The sequence below is a fragment of the Dasypus novemcinctus genome, chromosome 16 (assembly GCF_030445035.2).
Source record: "Dasypus novemcinctus isolate mDasNov1 chromosome 16, mDasNov1.1.hap2, whole genome shotgun sequence".
Taxonomy (NCBI): Eukaryota; Metazoa; Chordata; class Mammalia; order Cingulata; family Dasypodidae; genus Dasypus; species Dasypus novemcinctus.
Genome location: NC_080688.1, coordinates 51866072 through 51881180, shown reverse-complemented (window position 1 = coordinate 51881180; position 15109 = coordinate 51866072). Strand labels below are relative to the sequence as shown.

At 36.2% G+C, this 15109-nt stretch overlaps 1 protein-coding gene across 4 annotated transcripts in view; it reads left to right on the top strand.

Moving 5' to 3' along the window:
• RPRD1A (regulation of nuclear pre-mRNA domain containing 1A) overlaps nucleotides 1-15109 on the top strand; it is a 69741-nt gene that overhangs the window by 19119 nt on the left and 35513 nt on the right. For all 4 annotated transcript variants that reach the window (XM_004464508.4, XM_012527563.3, XM_058277146.2 and 1 more), the window contains exon 2: nucleotides 14557-14686. In XM_004464508.4, coding sequence (XP_004464565.1) covers nucleotides 14557-14686 — 130 coding nt within the window. The remainder of the gene's footprint in view (nucleotides 1-14556; nucleotides 14687-15109) is intronic.

The following is a 15109-nucleotide window of genomic DNA, read 5'->3' as shown; positions in this document are numbered from 1 at the left end:
CTAATTTGGGTAGTCAAGGACCATATTTTTGACAAGCTGTCAAAACTTTTTTCTTAAAGATATCATGAATCACTAACTTGAAAAGCTTTTTATCTAGATTTATCCAGTTTTACTTAATGTAATCAATAAATCAAATAATATTTATTGAGGATTTAATACAAGTAAGTTATTTTCTAGAATTTTTAAGATGCTGTTGAAATTAGGTGCCTCCCTCTCATATCAGAGGTCCTAAGTTCGGTTCCCAGTGCTTCCTAAAGAAACAGAAGATGAACAGACAGAGCAAGGGCAAACAGTGAGGAGGTGTGGAGAAATAAATAAATAAATAAATAAAATCTTTTAAAAAATGCTGTTAATAGGCTACAACTAGCACATGCAAAAATATAAATAATTAACCATAATTTCATTTATGCACTTATAACTTGGGTTTTAAATATTATCTTTTCTACTTGATACCATTAATAAGTTCCTTTTTATGGTGAATTTCATTATATGTTTATACCACATTTTGTTTATCCACTCATCTGTTGATGCACATTTGGGTTGTTTTCACTGTTTGGCTACAAACTGTGAGCCTTTGCTACAAATATCTGTTACAGTCCTTCCCTCCCACCCTACTCCCTCTTTTGGGTGTATACCTAGGAGTGGAATTGCTGAGTCAAATGGTAGTTCCAAGTTTATTTTGGAAAAACCATCAGTGTTTTCTGTAGTGAGTGCACCTTTTTACATCCCCACCAGCAAGCAGTGTATGAGGATTCCAGTTTCTCTATATCCCCTCCAGCACTTGTTATTTATGTATTTTTTAAATAGCCATCTTTATGGCTGTAAAGTATCTCCTTATGGTTTGGATTTGCATTTCCCTTGTGACTAATAATGTTATGCATCTTTTCATGTGCTTATTGACCATTTGTATATTTTCCTTGAAGAAATATCTATTCAAATCCTTTGCCCATTTTTCATTTGGGCTATCTTTTTATTATCGCATTGTAAGAGTTCTTTATATATTCTAGATATGTCTCATTAGATATGATTTCCAAATATTTTCTCCAGTTCTGTGCATTGTTCTTTTACTTTCATGATAAAATCCTTTGATGTACAAAAGTTTTAAATTTTGATGAAGTCCAATTTATCTGTTTTTGCTTTTGGTACCATATCTAAGAAACCAGTGCCAAATGCAAGGTCATGAAGATTTTCTAGTTCTGTTTTCTTCTAAGAGTTTTATGGTATTAGCTCTTACATTTCGATTTTTGATCCATTGTAATTTAATTTTTATATGTCGTGTGAGTTAGGGGTCCAACTTCATTCTTTTTTATTTTTGTTAGGAGGTCCCAGAGTTCACACCCTGGACCTTATATATGGGAAACAGGCATTCATTCGACCGTTGAACTACACCCACTTCCCCCAACTTCAGTCTTCTGCAGGTGGATATTCTGTTGTTCCAGCACCATTTATTGAAAAAACTTCTTTCCCCCATTGTCGAATATCATTTAACCAGAGATGTAAGGATTTATTTCTTGACTCTCATATTCCATTGATCTATATTGTTTGCCCTTTTGCCTGAAGCACACTGTCTTGGTTTCCATTCTTTTGTAGTATGTTTTGAAATGGAAAATGTGAGTTTTCTTGCTTTGTTCTTTTACAGGATTGCTTTAGCTTTTCTGGATCCTTTGCATTTCCATGTGAATTTTAGAATTAGCTTGCCAGTTTCTACAAAGGATTGCATTGAATTTGTAGATCAATTTGGGGGGGAGGGGGAAGTATTGCTATTTCAATAGTATTAAGCCTTGCAAACCATGAAAATGGGAAGTTTTCCCATTTGTTTAAATCTTTTATTTCTTTCAACAGTGTTTTAGTTTTCAGGGCAAAGTTTTGCATTTCTTTATTAAATTTATTCGTGAGTATACTTTTCTTTTTGATGTTATTATGAATGGAATAGTTTTCTTAATTTCACTTTCAGATTGTTTATTTGCAAGAGTAGAAAACTAGAGATATTGGTTTTTATATATTGATTGTATTCTGCAACTTTGTTGAACTTGTTTATTGGTTGTAATAGTTTTTTAGTGGATTTCTCAGGATATTCTATATAGAAGGTTATGTCATCTGCAAACATAGTTTTACTTTCACCTTTACAATATGGATGCTTTTTACTTCTTTTTCTTGCCTAACTGCCCTTGCTAGAATCTCCAGTACAATGTTAAATAGAAGCAGCAAGTGAACATCTTTATCTTTGTCTTATTCCAGATCTTAAGCGAAAAGCACAGTTTTTCACCATTAAGTATGCTGTTAAATGTGGGTTTTCATATATGCCCTATATCAGTTTGAGGAACTTCCCTTCTTTTATTAGTTTGAATTTTTTTTTTAATCATGAAAAGGTGTTGGATTTTGTCAGATGCTTCTTCTGTTTCTTGAGATGATCATGTGATTCCCCCCCTTCATTCTATTAATGTGATATATTACATTACTTTTGAAAGATAACCACCCTTATATTCCTGCAATAAAACCCACTTGTCATGCTGTAAGAATTCTTTGTGTTTCTGAATTCAGTTTGCTAGTATTTTGTTGAAGCTTTTTGTATCTATATTGGTAAGAGATATCATTTTGTAGTTCTCCTTTTTTAAAAAAATAATTTATTTTTAAATTTTATTCATTTTATTTTTCCATCCTCCCCCTTTGCCACTTGCGCTTGTTGTCTGCTCTCTGTGTCCAGTCACTGCGCATTTTTCTGTTTCTGCTTGTCTTCTCTTCTTGTCTTCTCTTTAGGAGGCACCGGGAACCAATCTTGGGACCTCTGACATGGGGAAGAAGCACACAATTGCTTGAGCCACCTCAGTTCCTTGGGTTTTTTTTTTGTGTGTGTGTGTCTCTCATTGTCTTTTTCCCGTTTCTTTTTTGTTGCATCATCTTGTTGTGTCAGCTCTCCGCAAAGGTCAGCTCACCTTAACCAGGAGGCCTGGGGCCTTTTATATGGTAGATGGGAGCCCAATCACTTGAGCCACGTCTGCTTCTCATCTTTTTTTTTTTAACATAGATTTATTTTATTTATTTATTTCTCCCTACCTCCTTGATGTTTGCAATTGCTATGTATGTTCATCTTCCTTGTTTCTTTAGGAGGCACCGGGAACCGAACCCAGGACCTCCAATATGGAGGGAGGTGCCTAATTGCTTGAGCCACCTCCATTCCCTATGTTGTTGTGTCTCTCATTGTGTTTAGATATCTCTGTGTGGTTTTGGTAGCAGGTTAATTCTTGCCCCATAAAATGAGTTGGGAAATGTTTCTTCTGTTTTTTTGCAAGATTTTGTGAAGAATTGGTATTCTTCTTTAAATGTTTGATAGAATTCAGAGGTATAGGCTTCTGAACCTGGGCTTTTCTTTGAGGATAGTTACTTGATTACTAGTTCAGTCTCTTCACTTTTATAGGTCTATTCAGATTGTCTGTTTTTCTTGTAAGTTTCAGTAGTTTGTGCCTTTCTAGGAATTTGTGAATATCTGTATGTTTGGCCTATTTGGAGTTTGTTAAGCATCTGCTTGTGTTTTTCAGTAAATTTGGGATGTTCTCTGCCATTATGTCATCAAATATGTACTCTGCTCCTTTCTCTCTCCTTCTGGTACTCCTGTTATGCCCCATTAGTTGGTGTTCCATATTTTTCTGAGGCTCTGTTCATTTTTCTTCCTTCTTTTTTTGCGTTTGTTAATCTTTCTCTTGCCAGTTCATGTGCACTGTTGGGCTCCACTGGTGAATTTTTTTATTTCGGTTATTGTATTTTTCAATTCCAGAATTTCCATTTGGTTCTTTTTAGAATCATTTTTCTCTTTATTGCTATTCTGTTTGATGTGACATTGTCATTACTTTCCTTTATGTCTTTAACTTGTTTTCATTTTTTTTTCTCTAAACTTATTTGTAAAGGTTACTTTGAGGTCTTTAAATTTTTTTTTTTTAACAGACATCTAATATCTGATTGCTCTCAAGTAAGTTTCTTTTGCCTGCTTTTTTTTCCCTGGTATGTTTGTCATATTTTCCTGGTTTTTGGAATGCCTTGTAATTTCTTGTTGGAATTTGGCCTCTCAGGCAAATACATTATAGTTACTGTGGTTACTGGTCCAACCTCTCCAGAGCTTGTTATTGTTAATTGTTTTATTATTTGTTTAGTTGTTAGGCTGAATCGTTTTAGTGAAATCTATTTCCCACAGTGTTAAGGCTGTGAGATTGCTCCTCAGGAAGGTACAGCTTTGAATGTGCCCCCAGTTAGCCTGGAATAACAGTGGTATTGTTGGACTTTCTTCCTCTGTGTTCCTGACTATACCCACTTACTAACCTCTACTAATTTCTGGCTGATTCCTCTTATTATTTCAATAATGTCCCGTGACGTAAATTGTTCCACAAACAAATACAATAAAATCGTGTCTCCTTCGAAGGAATGGTTTCTGAAGTCAGTGTTCCATATTTTTACCACAGGAGTCCTCCCAGCTGTCTCATTCCTCGGTCTTTGCTGCAGACTAGTCTTCCTACTGTCCAGTCTGTGTCATAATTAAATCTGTGCATTTCCTCCTAATTGCCTGTTATCAGTTATCAGTTACCCACTGTTCTTGAGTTGTACCTTCAGGCAAATGAAGTTGGTTCCTTTGGGAAGAGATTAGGAGCTATATCTGTTTAAAGGCCTCCTTGGTTCAAATACCAGAGACTTGCTTTTTCTTACTGAATTTTCTTAGATTTTCTTAAATAAATGTTTCTTCATTTGCTGTTTGCACTTAGGGCCATTTCCAAAGGGTTTTTAAATGACTGTTTTTTGTGTGTGTGTGTTTCTTTTTCTCCTCCATAATTTCTTTTTTAAGATTTATTTTTAAAAATTTTATTCTCCCCCCACCCCCTTATTGTTTTTGCTTGCTATATCTGTTCTTTTTGTGCTCGTCTTCTTTTCTTTTTTGGAGGCACCGGAACCGAACTTGGGACCTCTCATGTCAGAGCGAGGTGTCTAATCACTTGAACCTCCGCTCTCTGATTAGTTGTGCCTCTCATTGTGTTTTCCTCCTTGTGTCTCTTTGTTGTGTCATCTTGTTGCATCAGCTCACTGTGCCAGCCCATCGCATCAGCTTGCTGAATTGCTTGTCTTTAGGAGGCACAATGGGGAATCCAAAACTGTGACCTCCCATGTGGTAGGTGGGAGCGCAATCACTTGAGCCACATTTGCTTTCCCTCCTTCATAATTTTCACCAATTCCACCGGGGAGTGGGTCTTTGGAACTTCTCACACTCTGAGGCCAATAGTTGATCCCCTGAACTGTACACCTTTTAATCCATCACCTGTGAGTCTCAGAATCTCTTTTATAGAAGTACTTTCTCAGGTTTTAAAAGATAAAAAGTATTAAAGATTTGAAATAACCTGTTTATCTTGTGACTAGGTAGCTGTTAAAAGCAATGAGGCGGTTAGAAAGTTTGCTAACAGGTCTATTTGTATAAATACAAAAATTTCTTAGGTATATGAAGCATTAAGAAAGCTATTTGTAAAATATTTATAGCATCATCTCATTTATGAAAAAACTTGCATATATCTGTATATAGGTATCAATATATAATATTTGCAAATGCAAAGTGTCCTGAAAAGGATACACACACCAAATTATTGACCCTTATTTATTTATATGACAAGGGGGTGGAGATGAAGTGATACGTTACTATTACTATACTCTCAACTCTTGTTTGAGTTTTCTAATTAACTTTTTTTATCATGGGCTTTTAAAATCATATGCAATATTAAACGTCCCCAAAGCTATAACCTGATTCAACATTATTAACAATGTCTTTCTTGCTTCATGTTTCTAAATCTCTCTCACCTTCCATACCCTTTTTCCTTCATAATTTAAATTTTACCCTTAATATATCAGTTTGTAGTAGAAAAATTAATAGCTCTATTAAAAATTTAAGATAATAAGAGCATTTCACACTTAAGTTAACTATTATTCTTGATGATCTTTAACTTAGTTCATTTTCAGTAGTCTAGATTCCCTCAAAATGTGTCTCAAAAAATATCTGTTTATAGTTAATGTTCAAAACAGGATGCAGTCCTTCGCCATCCCCTACCCAATTTTTTTTAATGAAATTTATTTTTTGAGCAGACCGTCACATGATTATAGAATTTCCCCCATTCTGCTTTTGGCTGATCCCATCTTTAGTCACTCCCAAGGAGTATTTCATTGAAGTTGTGCATTTCTTCTAAATGGTGATTTCTAAGGTGTTAATCTCCTTTGCCTGGGCCATTGCTTCCTATTTATTTGTATGTTTTATAAGCTTTTATTGAAACCTGGACATTCTGATATTTTAATCTTATTGCTTGAAACTAGACTTTGAGGAATCTGTTCCTTAAACTTGCTAGGATAGAGCTTTCCTTGAATGCCAGGAGCTAACAAAAAAAGGAAAAAAAAAGAAAACACCCTTGCCAGTCTTTGCAGATTGGCTTGTGTGAATGCTCTCCTTCAAGGCTTATCTATACACTGAATTTAGAGAATAACTCCAGGTCAAAGTACAGGGGCCTCCCTGATCCTTTCTGCACATGTTTTGTTGTCTTGGCCTTGCACGCAGTGGCCCTAGGAATTTCCCTATTTATAGGGTTCTCAGCGTCCCCCTCTTCCCTAGGAAACAATTTTCTCATAATACTGGGAACTGCACTTTCTGTCCTATGGTCAGCAATCCCCTGCTCCAGGCAGCACGACTTGATTGCCCCAGGCAGGTTCTGTAGGAAAGCTCAGTGAACCATCTTCTTCAGGCAAGGCAAGTTCTTGGACAAAAAGTCCCTCAGTCCTCTACCCCACAGATTGGACCAGACATCCATGTTCCTGGTATGTGCACGAGGGCTATTCTTCCCTCCGGAACAGTGACCAGGACCGACACTGGAATGCGGCCAGCTCTATGCCATGCCAGTGAGTAGGGGAGGGAGAAGGGCACCATAAGAACCTACTGCTTTTAAATGGCCTTTTTCTTGATTCGGTGCTTGCTTATTACTGCAAGCCTTTAACTATTTTCTGGAGCTTTGAGAAAGATGTTTCTATCAGTTTTTCTGGTTGTTAAAGGCTTCTGTGGGCTGATAGAACCCTGAAGGGTTTTACTCCACCATCATGATTTTGGTCATTGGTTCTAATTATTTTAACCTTTGTGTTTCTTTGAATTTCCTTACTGTTACTTGCCTGTTTTTCTACAGGACATTGATTTGTAATAACTCTAGAATGGAAGGGCAAGTGAAAATACTTTGAACACAATATATTGGAAATAAGCAAGAGGAGCTAAATCTATAAGAAAGTTTGTTTTTCATAATTGGAATTTGAAGTTGTGAGGTTTTCAGAGCAGTATAATTTTACGTGTTCCCCTCTCAGCAAGCTCAGAGACTAAGTGATGTTAATGACCAGAAGCAAAGTTAATGCACAGGTCTAGGTCAATTTTTTTTTATTTTTATTAGGAAATACTGAGCAATTTATGAAACAGCTGCTGGGCTTGATTCCATAGACTGGTTGATGATAATGGCATTTCTTGCTTTTATGGAATTTAGTCAGAAACCCTACATTAAATAAAAACAATGGGAGGGGAGTAAGTGCTGCATAGGAAAAGTATGGGGTGCTATGAGAGCATCTCGGGGATATCTAACCTACAGGGACTGGGCAGTTAGGTAAAACTAGAGGAACCCACTTAAGCTGAGGTCAGAAGGATGGGTAGAAGTTGGGGAAGTTAGGGAACAGTAGTGTTGGTGTCAAGAAAAAGTATGTAGAGGGTGGAAGCAGATATTGTAGGGCCTTATGGTTTGCATTAAGGATTTTTTAAATGTCATCTGGAGAACATAAGAAACTACTTGAAGAGTTTTAAGAAAGAAGTGACAAGATCAACCCCAAGTGAGAACCTGAACTCTTCCACAGAATGGGCTGTCAAAAGTGTGAGGTATCTGATAGTAGTACAGAAAGTTGTACACCAGTTCTATTTTTCATTCACCTGAGAAGCAGCCAGCTGTATCTAACTGAACTCTTTTGTCTTGCCTGGAACAGGTTGAAATCCACTGAAAGAATTATCTGTTGATTATGCACTTTCTGTGGCAAAGAAAATTACTAAGTTAAAAGCAGATTCTGCCTAACAACTACCTGTGCTAGCAGCAGAAGAAAAGAAAACTCTTGTAACTGTTAGAATCTGTAGGTTTTGGAGATAGACTGTCAGAATACAAGCACTTGCATGCACTGTACAGACCTATTCTGCATCAGAAATTATTCATTTTCACTAAAATTGTTTTTTAATTTCTCTGTTTTATACCACAATTATATCTAGGTATAAAATTATCACTAAGTGTTAATAGACTGAATTAGAAATCTATTGCCATGCTTTATGGAAATAAGACAATCAAGGTTTGTTTGGGAGAGGATCTAGTAAGCTTGAGGTAGGTGTGCTGTGGGGTTTGATTGCTGTGGTGGGATTTAAGACAGTGTGATGAAACCAAGGAGTCTGGAGATAGGGTTCTAGAAAGTAGAAGAAACATTCAAAGTCTTTCTCCTTGTTTTCAGGAGAGATAATTAGATTATTATGGAAAACATTATTACTGATATTCATTTTCTTAAAATGGAGACAGTAGAATTAATATTTGGGAGAACCTGGAGATTATCTGAATTATTCACTTGGAACAGGCTCTTTTTTATTTTTGTTCCAGTAAGTTGAAACTAATGCAGAAGACCTTTGTTCAATTCTTGTTTGGATTTCACTAGGCTTCTGTAGTAATATTCTGCCTTAGTACTGCCTCAGGTTTTTTCTCAGTGGCAGTTATTGAAAATAATTGCATAACTGTAGAAGATGAAATAAATTTTCTTTGTTATTTACTTCCTATTAGAGTGAAAATACAGCAAATGAGAAGTTCTATTTGGAGATTTTGTAAAATAGGAATTTACTATAAGTGAATGGAAGAATTCCTTTTCTTTGTAAGTGCCGCCTCCCTAAAAAACTAAGGACTTGGGAAGCGGACTTGGCCCAACAGATAGGGCGTCCGCCTACCGCACGGGAAGTCCGGGTTCAAACCCAGGGCCTCCTTGACCTGTGTGGAGCTGGCCCACACGCAGTGCTGATGCTCACAAGGAGTGCCCTGCCACGCAAGGGTGTCACTCACATAGGGGAGCCCCACGTGCAAGGAGTGCGCCCTGTAAGGAGAGCCGCCCAGCGTGAAAGAAAGTATAGCCTGCCCAAGAGTGGCAGCCGCACGCACAGAGAGCTGATGCAGCAAGATGATGCAACAGAGAGACACAGATTCCCAATGCTGCCAACAACAATAGAAGCGGACACAGAAGAACACACAGTGAATGGACACAGAGAACAGACAACTGGGGTGGGAGGAGAAGGGGAGAGAAATAAAAATAAATCTTAAAAAAACAAAACAGGGTTTGATTATTCAAAGACAAAAATGCAAAAAAAAAAAAAAACCCCCAAAAAACTAAGGACTTACTAGTGGTGATTAGATGTGGGCAAGGAGGAGCCATATGGAAAAATGAAAGACAAAATCCCCTTATCACAGCTCTAGTTTTGATTCTTTTTTATTTCATGATCTATTGAAGTATCCTTACTGCTCAGTTTTACCTATTTTTATTTTTCCTAATGCACTCGGAAGGTGTCTTTCCCCTTCCTCTTAAACTTCAGTACTTCTCTTTGTGTCCAAAAGGAAGCTTAAAATTGTTGGCTTCGTATTGAATTTAAATACCTCCTTCCCAGCTTCATACTCCATCACTCCCTTATACATAATCAACAATGCACTCATTAGATCATGCACTGATGGTAGGGAGACGGAAGAAGAGATGTGGTGTGGGGGCATTTTCAGGATTTGGAGTTGTCCTAGGTGGTGCTGCAGGGATGGATGCTGGACATTGTGTGTCCTGTCGTGGCCCACTGGGTAGACTGGGGGAGAGTGTGGACTACAATGTGGACCACTGTCCATGTGCTGCAGTGGTTCTCCAGAATGTATTTACCAGGTGCAGTGGATGTGCCACAATGATGGAAGAGTTTGTTGATGTGGGAGGGGTGGCATGAGTGGGGTGGGGGTTATGGGGACCTCATATTTTTTGAATGTAGCATTTAAAAGAAAATAAGAAGAAGAATGAGAGAGAAAAAAAGAGAAATAAAAAAAAAACAACTTAAAAAGACATCATGCACTGGGACTCCTGTCTGGAATGTTGTTTCCACTAATGTTTCATTGCACGTTTACACTTACGAATTAAAATAGGGTTTATGAACTTTATTATAAGTCTTGTTTTATTACTAGTACCTAATGCTGTGTCTGTGAACATGGAAGGTACAAAATAATTACCATTCTTTGATTGAATGATGGCATGAGATCCTTACTATCATTTTAAATTATCTTTTGGTTAAGGATAAATACACTTATAGTTCCACCCAACTAAATTATAGAACAAAATTAAATTACAGTTAAAATTTGAGTACATAATATGTGCCTGCTGTACACGTATAACATCTCATTCTAGTCTGTAGTTATTCACTTTACCAGGCAAATGAGGCTGGCCAACAGTTATTAATGAATCTTTAATAGACTTTTGTTTTAAGATGATGCTTTTTCTCCTGATTTTCTGCTGTAAGATATGCAAAACTGCTAATTCCCACCATTGATGTATGTGTGTATGTATACCTGTATGTATATGTATATATATATTTATTGTTTTTTTGCTACTTCTTTCCAGGCAGAAGGCTTCCTCTGAAAAGAAGGTTTTTATGTTTACATATAATGTAATAAAATTTTAGCTGTTTGTTGTATTTGCCGGCATTGTTGTCTAGTAGCTTTAAATTTAAAATTAAAAATTTTCATCTTCATAGAACACGTGTGATTTAGACTATGTCAATCTACATATCAAAATGAATCTTCTGTACAATGTAAGAAAATAATGCTCCTACCACTTTCTGCTCATGACCAAGTGAAACTAGATTAAAAACTGATTGTGAACTACTGACACTAATGGCATTTCTTCTGTCCTTTCACTGACTGTTTGTTTCATTTTTTTTAATGATTATTGTCTAATAACCCAGACTCTGATTTCCTTTTGAAGCCTGGTAGTTTATTATTTTTTGTGTATGTGGCTGTGGGTGTGTGAACCTGTTTATAGACAAGGCCCCAGAACAAGGAGCTATACTTACTACTCACAGGAGGTTAAAATTTAACTCAGAGAGGTAAGATCTAAGAAAATAGTGCCTCATAATATGTGTTCAATGGTACTTATACTTTTTGGTAAAAAAAATATATAGCAGTACACACACATACTGACACAGTGGAATATAATATTATGTTTATGATTGCTTCTAGTGTTGGTGTGACACATTATCTAAAGGAGAAAAGGAAACATTTTAGAAAAAAAGTAACATTATCTATTATGTGCCAGTATGCATGGAGTTTCCAATCTCTGACTGCATAGGAAAGATTATTTTTAGTCTGTCCCAGTATGCTCCCTGGCATATAGAGAACTTTAAATACATGCTAATTAAATTGAAAGAAAAGTTTGAAAAATAAGTGATTTTTAAATAGGTATCATTGGAAGGAAATTGGTGAGCAACAGAACATAGGAACAAAGATCCATCGTTTAGCCTTATATTCTTTTGCTAACAGAGCTATTTCTTTAAGGAATTATGAAATAGTCTGTTTGCCCTTTTGTTAACTTTTATGTTTTTTTTTGAAAACAATCTTTGTTGCTGTTATTTTAAAATTTAATAAAATTAGTTTGAATACCATTTTTGTCACTTTCCTCTGGCATTGTTGTGATTAGTTTCATTGCTTTATTACTTTCTCCCTGGAAGGGTACACATAGTTTTAAGTGAGAGTAAATTTTTTTTCTTTGAAAATTTGGGGAAGTACTTACATTATGGCAATTTCTAGTTATTTCCCTTAGTTACCCTGAGTTCCTCAAGGAAAAGTGTGAAAATAAAATCTAGGTATTTGGACCCCATACCAAATCTCTTCCTCCTTGTATAAGGTTCATCCTTTAGAATATATTTAGAGATATATTTTGGAATCTTGTAAATGTTCAGTGTATATTGTAGAAGCTATTCTGAATTATTTTTTGAGAAATTAGTAATCCGTGGATTTAAGTGACATTCTTAAAATATTTTGATTGAGCTGCTACTAAATCTGCTCAACAGATAGATAATGACTTACGACAGGAGACATAGTCCAGTTGTTAAGAGGGAATGTTTTGGAGCTGGACTGCTTGGATTCAAATCCTAGCTTAATCCTTTCCGAACTATTTCATTGTAGGCAAATTGTGCTTAAACTTTTTGATATCTGTTTGTTCAGCTACCAAATGGGCCATAATAATGGTACCTCAGGTAGTATGGATTGCAGTAGGTAATACATATGAAGTGCTTAGACTAGTGTGTAGCACATAAACATTTTCATTATTATGAAAAGGAGCCTATTGGTTCAGGTACCCATTCAAAGGAACTGTAGGGAGTTTCCCAATTAGACAGTTATAAAAATTTGAATTTCTCAACTCATTTTGATGCTAGGAAGGCAGGTCCTTGAATAATAGGAGCTTTTCTTATAGATAGAATTGAGAGAGTAGGAGGAGGTAAAAAAGAGATAGTCGAATATTTGGAAAGTTTCTCTTCTTATCCCTTTCATAGGAAGGAGTCCAGATGTCTTAACTGGCTGTATGCTTTGACTTATCTAGGCAAACAAGAAGGTAGAGAACCAGAAGTTGGTTTTTTGTTTTTGCCATCTCTTCCTTATTATTCCATGCCAGTGACTTTCTCTTTTTTTGTTTAAAGATTTATTTTTTATTTATTTCTCTCCCCTTCTCCTCCCCGCCCCTGGTTGTCTGCTCTCTATGTCCATTCACCGTGTCCACTTGTTCTTCTGTGTCCGCTTGCATTCTTGTCAGGTGGCACTGGGAATCAGTGTCTCTTTTTGTTCCATCATCTTGTTGCATCAGCTCTCCGTGTGTGCGGTGTCACTCCTGGGCACGCTGCGCTTCTATCAGGTGGGGCGGCTTTCCTTGCGGGGTGCACTTCTTGTGCATAGGGCATCCCACGCGGGAGGCACCCCTGTGTGGCATAGCACTCCTTGTGCACGGCAGCACTGCACGTGGGCCAGCTCACTGCATGGACCAGGAGGCCCTGGGAACCAAATCCTGGACCTCCTATATGGTAGGCAGACGCTCTTATCAGTTGAGCCATATCTGCTTCCTGCTAGTGACTTTCAAAAGCTTGAAAAGGGCAGGTAGCGAAGTTAAACAGGAAATCACACTATGCAGTGATATGGCACAGGTCTGTAAAGTCTGATCAGTTGTGACTCAGTATTTTATAGTTTCTTGTAATAAATTTGGGTCTCTAGTTTCCCCTCATGAAGATGTGAACTCAAAAGTGGCTTTTTAATATTATAGAATGCTTAACTTTTTAAATTGAATACTTAAATCTAGAGGATTTTTTTGTTTTAAAACCAGTAAGCTGGCTCACATGGATAGTATACTGGCTGTTTGGACCTGACCATAAATCCCCTACACCATTATAAAATGGATGCCACAAGGTATGCTGTTATTAAAAAAATTATACTATTTTGAATGATTCAAGTTTAATTTTAGTAAACTTATATTATGAAAATAGTATAAAAGATTATATTCAACCAAGTAAATTTTTCTTAAGCTTATGATCTTATGCGAGTTATGTTTGTTGACTATGCCACTTAACACTGTAATCAGTAAAATGAACTCTGGCCCCCAATTGTTGAAATCTTGTCTGCTTCCTTAGAAGAATAATTACACTTACGGAATATAGTGAGTAGGGGCATGTTTTTGTCAAGGTGAATTCAGTTATTCAAGGCTGTGTTATCCAAAGAGGGAGAAAAAAACCTAAGCTTTGCCCAACTGGTTGGTGTCCCTAACATTTATTCTCTTAACTTGGCAAATATTTTTCATAAACAAAAAATATGTAGTTGTTTAATGTCTTGTTCAACCTATTTTACATTTTATGCTCTTTTGTTGTTTCATGATAACATTGATATTGAATCAACATGGGTATTAAAACCATCAAATTCAATTTGGTATTTAAGGTACCATCTTAATGAAATGACAAATCATCTTATTTTAAATAGCTATGTTTCATTTAGTTTGTAATGGTTTTAATAAAATTTAGAATAGAGTAGAATCCCAGAGATGTGGTTTTTTTTACACAGACATTTGGGTTTCAGTATATAAAACTATTTGCTTGTGTGAGTGTCGAATGGTGGTAATCAAGGGTAAATTATTTGGGTGATTTTGTACAAATGCCAAGGAGACAGAAAGATCTACTATTGACCTTACTTCTTGCCCCTATCGTTCTCTTTTTTCTCACATGATCAGTTTCCAGAAGGCCAAGAATAGTTTTCTGGTAAGTTTAGCAGCAGTGACTTGATTGAAATATTTGGTAGTAGAGTTAGGAAGCTAGGATTGAACATGATACACATAGGTCAGTAGGTTTATTGTAGTTCTCAAAATGCTTAATTTTTGGGAAATGAGAAAGTTTGTCCAAGTTAAGTGAGAATATTTTAAGTAGATTTTTTTATTTTTTATTTTTTTCAGCTAAACCAAACAGGAAGCTTACTTTTCTCTACCTAGCCAATGATGTCATTCAGAACAGCAAAAGGAAGGGGCCGGAGTTTACAAAAGATTTTGCACCAGTTATAGTGGAGGCTTTTAAGCATGTTTCAAGGTATGATAATTGTCCTGGGTACTAGGTAATGTTTTAAAAGCACAATTTGTCCTTTTGCTAAAATTTGCCTTAACCCATTAAAACAAAAAAACCTCACGGAAGATGTTTCTTTGAAGCTTTTGTTTGAAAAGACCTACTTTTTGTAAAATGTAAATGGTGTTTGTTAATGTATTAAATGCTTTCTGTGGAGGAAAAAATGTTTTGAACTGTGGCTAAGTTGGATATTTAGAGTACTTGAATCATAGCTTTCCTTTAAGAGATCAGGAGTAACGTCCGTATTGGAATGGCCTTCGATAAGAATGAATGAAGGTGTTGCATTGAAAATTTGTGTTCTTATAAAACTATCAATCTTTCATATTTCTGGATAAACTTGGTACCCTTTTCCTCCATATTGGTATTTAAAATAATTTGGGAATAATTTAT